General features: G+C 36.9%; 1 protein-coding gene across 1 annotated transcript in view; it reads right to left on the bottom strand.

Moving 5' to 3' along the window:
* Positions 1–499: 499 nt before the first annotated feature.
* Positions 500–6,000, bottom strand: part of GPR37 (G protein-coupled receptor 37) — a 45,501-nt gene continuing 40,000 nt past the window's right edge. Inside the window, exon 2 of the mRNA XM_077472261.1 lies at positions 500–2,640. Coding sequence (XP_077328387.1) covers positions 1,822–2,640 — 819 coding nt within the window. The 3' untranslated portion in view covers positions 500–1,821. The remainder of the gene's footprint in view (positions 2,641–6,000) is intronic.

The following is a 6,000-nucleotide window of genomic DNA, read 5'->3' as shown; positions in this document are numbered from 1 at the left end:
ATTTCACAGAGGAGCTTCATAGGTTAACATAAAAGTGAGCTTTGTTTAACAGTCTATCTACAGAATGAGCAGCTCATCGGTGCAGATATCTCAGCTTGTTTTCCTTGCCTCTTTTGATGTAAGGTAAGAATTGTAAAGTTGTGGACGTTGTTTCCTGGGAGCTAGGATACAGCTGAAAGGCAGAAAGAGGGGGATTCCTGGACACTGACCACATAATGGAGATTTGTAAAGCTACACTTTTTTGTGGAAAACTTCCTTAATGATATACTTTGAACTTATGAGTTATGTATTCAGAAACTCCTTAGAGATAAAGTATAATAAAACTTGTCTATTTGCGTGGGCCATAGGTTGATGAAATGTTAGTGGTTATGTTAATTCCAAATATCCGATTAATCTGATTGGAGGCTGTGTGCAGTCAGGTAAATATAGAGACATTTATAGTTTGGTGTGATCCATGTAACATTATAGATTTCTGATAAAATCACAATAATTAAAAACATTTCATAAAAAACAAAATAAAATTTATTTCAACAGCTAATTTTTGAAATGTTAAGATAAACAAAACATTACAATATTTAATTTCAGTGCAAACCACCTTGAAGTTTAATAAATTCACCTAGTTTTATAGAATATTTAAAAACATACCCAGTTGTATGATTATCAAAAAGCTAAAGACTACCTAATTAAAGTGTAAGTTCACCTTTTTTTCTCATCATGTTGATCCATTCAATTTAGGTATGTGCTCAAACCTGAAACCTGGGCAAACACAGATGAAATGCATACATATTTACTGTTTTACCTACCAAAGTATTTATTATTCTGTTCAGCCTTCCTTGTGATCCAGGTACTCCTGCCAGATAGCACAGCTAGTTGGGTGACCTACATTTTCTCAGCTGCAGTTAATTGCACAATAAATAAATATCAACACACCGATAAAGTCATCACTCTTTTTCTGTTCTCAATTTCTATCAGAAAGCTCTCATTGTTAGATTGAAAGCATTGTGCAAATGCAGTAATGCCTGACTGACTCACACTGTTGCCACCCAAGCCTAGGTCCTGCTATCTTTTTTAAATAAATCTCTAACAGGATTAAATGGCAATTCTCAATATTGGTGTTGAGTTCAGCTGTAATTGCCAACATATCTCATGCTTAGGTCCTGCTTACAATATTCTTTTATTTATCATTACTGTATATAGATAGACATAATGCTTAAAAACAAAACCTTCCTGGGTATGCTGCTTCACTTCTGAGGTTTGTGTGACCTATACTGTGGTAGACTATGCATGACTGGAAATTACAAATAGGTTATCATGGTTCCAGAAGCTTTTTTTTCTGTCAAAATAGGAGCTTCACAGTTTGTACTTGCTTTAATTGTATGCTAACATCATGTCTCCTGTAGTTTGGTTTACACTCTAAATAATCCAGAGTGCCTTATGTCCTGTTGTATTTGGGCATTTTTGTACCATTGTACATTGTATTATTGTATTACCTCCTTGGAAAACAATAAAAATTATAAAAGAAAATAAAAATAAAAGTAAAGAATGGTTATTAATTAAAATTGAGAAACTGGAAGAGACACAGCAAATAGATGTAACAATTTTATAAAGGTGAACTTACTCTTTAAGGTGCAAAAACAAGTTAATAGTTTATTTTTGGAAATGTACCCTGTTAGGAGACCTAAAACATAATAAATATAGATACCAAAACTGACCTTGCACAAGTCAAATGCTTCTTTTAAAAAGTTGTGAACTAAAAAAAAAAATCATTTAAAATGCGTATCACGTAATATTTACAAATACAGTCAATATTAACATTTAAGTTCAACAGTGAGTCCCAACAGAAGCAAATGTGGACATTTCACGACGTATAGTGCTGAAAGGGGAAAGTTCCAGCTCTGTAGTATATTCATTGTCATTATCATCGCTTGTTGCAGTTGAGGACTTCTGAATGCATTCATCACAACAGCAACAACAGCATTCCATGAAAGCCCTACTGAAAGGCTTGCAAAGGCAAAACAGAAGGACCGGGGTAACACATGATTTAAAGAACAAAAGAAATTGACTAATCAGATGAAGGAGATCCAAAGTCTGCCTGGAGACCCCAGTGGACATATAAGCTGTTACAATGTTACATATATTTTCAGGGATTATGCAGAAACCATACAAAATTGTTAACGCTACTACAGTACAGTTCATTTGACCTTCAAGTTGAATTTGACGCTTATTTCCTCTAGTACAAGCTTTCTCGGCTCTCTTGATTTTCCTGGCTGTTACCAATGAGCATGTAATTGTGAAGAGAGTAGGCAAGCAGAAATAACATCCGAAGTACCACCAAAGTCTTGCTCCGTCATATGTAAGAGCTAAAACATAAATGGTATCGGGAAGATCGGTAGAAATTTTAACAACACATCGCTCACTGAGAGTGTTGGCACTTAGTGCAGACTCATCCTTGGTCAGTTGGCGGAGAACAACCTCAGGCAGTGCTAGGAGGAGTGCGCCCACCCATATAACAGCAAGCTTGGCAGTTGTCGACGTGCAGTTCTCAATCATTTCATAATACATTTGGACATTTGTGGCAGCACGGAAACGGTCAATGCAGAGGGCACACAGTGTGAATGTGGTAACTCCAAGAGAGGCTACCTGCAAAAGAAATGAACACAGTTGAGCACAAACTGAAAAAGTGTACTTAAATAAGACATACAGTTTTGAAAAAAGGAGGACATAATTATGAAATTTAATGAACAGCCAAGGCAGATTAAAGTATAGGACTGGTCTTGTTGGCTGATGCTAAAGTTATAATAATGAATTCAATAACAGGTAAAATAAGAAAACTCTACATAATGTAATGGCACGCTGCAAAACTCTTTCGATATTTTGTTAACATTTTGCTTTTATGGTTCGTGTGACTGTAAAGGAGAAGGAGAAGAACATAAAAGGAGAAGTAACCAAACAAAAATGACTTATATAAGTATTATGGTGTGATGTAGCAGTTGACTAGCCTCAAGGCTCTTTGGCAACACCTTGGTCCAAGCTTGCTCACAAAGTCCTACACAAAGTCAGGAGACATACTCAGACTCCGAAGAATAATTACATATGAGTAAAGAGAGCAAGTGTTGCAGTTACTGTTAATGTCAACCAACCAAGTCATAGTTTCTTAACCAAGAAATCTGATTAGTTGCTGAAACCCAAGTAAAGCTTTTCTCCTAGTGTTAACAAACAAACTCCAGTTAATGGCCAATATACTAGTAAACAGACAGTCACTTTAACAACTATTCTATAAATGAAAGTATATTACATTATATCAGTCTACAGCTAAACTAGATGTCAGGCTTTTTCACGCAGCTGTACATTAAGGCGTATGTCCATACGGAGTAAAACACGCCTGTTGTCATGGTGACAAGAGCCACAGTGTAATTATACCCGTTGACAAGTATTACAGAGAACACTGTACATGGCTATATGCACATAACCATCAGCACTCCTGTTTACATGTGAATTAGTCATAGTACAAATACTGTATTTTCTTTTAAGCTGTTACACAGCTGTGCTGGGCACACAATAGCAATTGTTGGTAATTGAATTCTTTGCCCATTTTTAACCACATAGCCATAATCTAAAGGCTGCATTAAGTGTATCTAAACTTGGAACAAAAATGTAATATATTGTGGTTTACTATTCCTTAAATTATGCATTTGTTCCTTTTTTTCCCAGACAGTAAAAGTTTGTTAGAACTACAGAACAGCACTGGATTTCTGGCAGGATCAATGGGAATTTTATGCCCTTATCAACCAGTTTAAAAAAAAATACAAAATACTTTTAATGTTATATTTAAAGGATCAAAATGAAGCAAATAAAAGAAAATTATCCATTAAGGTTTAAATACACGTTAACAAAATTCAAGAAGTATCAGAAGAACACTTAGCTTTTTTTAGCAACTTTTGGAAATACAGTGATGATGGGCAGTGTTAAAATACACGTCAGTGGAAATACCAGTGGCGGCTGGTGGTGTATTTATTTTGGGGAAAGTAGCAAAACAATCCCCCTCCCCCCCGAGCCCACCCTTTTTTGAAGCCTATTAGAGCCTCTGGCTCTAATCACGTGCTTCTAAAAGAAAAAAAAAACATTGGAATCCAAGTGTTCGCCCCAGCCCCTTCATGCCCCATATGGACGGGCCGCCACCGGGAAATGCATATGTAAATTGGCACTACTAGAAGAAGCTCAGTTGATAACTGCCCAACACCTCCCACCGCAGCCCCTTCCTATTGCCACATTGCTGTGATGGGCAACCTCACTGACCAGTAGAATGATGTGGCATGTCAGCTTAACCCTTTTTTACCCTATATATGTATATGTACAGGGGGTGAGTGGTGCTGCCTATCACCTGGAGAGTGACCTCCAGTGAGGACTTTAAAAAGTGTAAGTGATAATTGGACCACTGTGTTGTGTATGCTGGGATCGGATTATGTGTAATAATACGTGGCACTACCTATCCCCTGGATAACCTCCAAAGATGGCAAACTGCTAACCCTGTGAGGTTACTAGTTAAACACAAGAGTGTTGTGTACTAGATTAGAATCACCCTGTTGGGCTATTGCACCAGGTGTAAAACTGCAGAGGCGTATGCCTATGTGAAAATATTTATTGGGTCCTTATATACACACTTCAGAAAGTAAACTCTTGTGAGTTTTTTAAAGAGATACAGGGGGTTATTTACTAAAGGCAAATCCACTGTGCACTACAAGTGCACTTGGAAGTGCAGTCGCTGTAGATCTGAGGGGGACATGCAAGGAAAATAGAAATCAGCTTTTTGCTTGCACATGATTGGATGATAAAATCAGCAGAGCTTCCCCTCATTTCAGATCTTCCCCTCAGATCCACAGCGACTGCACTTGCAAGTGCACTTGTAGTGCAGAGTGGATTTGCCTTTAGTAAATCAACCTCAAAGTCTCTTGTGCAAAACAATCACAAAATAATCACAAAATAACCCCCATTTTATGCGGTTCACCCCTGCAGGGGTATGAGAATCTGGTGAGTGGGGAACTGAAGGGAAGCACAAATGTCACCTCATGCTGTTTGCATAGGATTTGCATAGGTCACTTTGGATTATTTTGCATGCAATTAGTACTACAGATTGAATTTATATACCTTTATTATTTTGTGATTGTTTTGCAGGCTTTATCTCTTTGATGAACTCACAAGAAATTTTTGTTTATTTTTCATTATTTAATAATTTCATATGAATTTTTCTATGTAATATGCACTTTTGGATACAAGTGTGGAGGTTTAAGTTACCTCCTTATATAAAAGCACTTTAATACAGGCTCTTTGGTTGGAAAAATAATCTGCACAAACATTTTTTCTTCCTTTTATATTTTCTCTTATGTTGGGTTATATATATATATATATATATATATATATATATATATATATATATATTAAAACATTTTTTTTTACTTTTTCTTAAGTATATATGAGGACCCACTAAATATTTTCACATAGGCACACGCCTGTGCAGTTTTGCACCTGGTGCAATAGCCCAGCAGGGTGATTCTAATCTAGTACACAACACTCTTGTGTTTAACTAGTAACCTCACAGGGTTAGCAGATTGCCATCTCTGGAGGTTACTCTCCAGGGGATAGATAGTGCTACGTAGTATTACACATAATCCGATCCCAGCATACACCAAACAGTGGTCCAATTAGTCATCACTGGAAGCCACTCTGCAGGTGATAGGCGGCACCACCCACCCCCTGTACATATACATATATTTTTTGGTGCTTCACTAGTGGAGCCCCTAGGGGAGGCAGCAGCCCAGCCTTACCAAAGCACGGCATCCATCATTTATATAAAAAAAAAGACTCTCTGCCATAATATACAAATCTCCCTTGATTTCTCTCATTCATCAGGGCCCTAACAATCTTCATTAGTGTAAAATAGGGTAAATGTGTATTTTATTTGGTTGGTTGCTTTTTTTTAAAAGGTTGACAACATTTACTTAT

This window comes from Lithobates pipiens, unplaced genomic scaffold (genome assembly GCF_037356315.1).
Source record: "Lithobates pipiens isolate NorthernLeopardFrog02 unplaced genomic scaffold, aLitPip1_a1.2 Scaffold_8, whole genome shotgun sequence".
NCBI lineage: Eukaryota > Metazoa > Chordata > Amphibia > Anura > Ranidae > Lithobates > Lithobates pipiens.
This window is presented reverse-complemented; position numbering and strand designations above follow the sequence as displayed.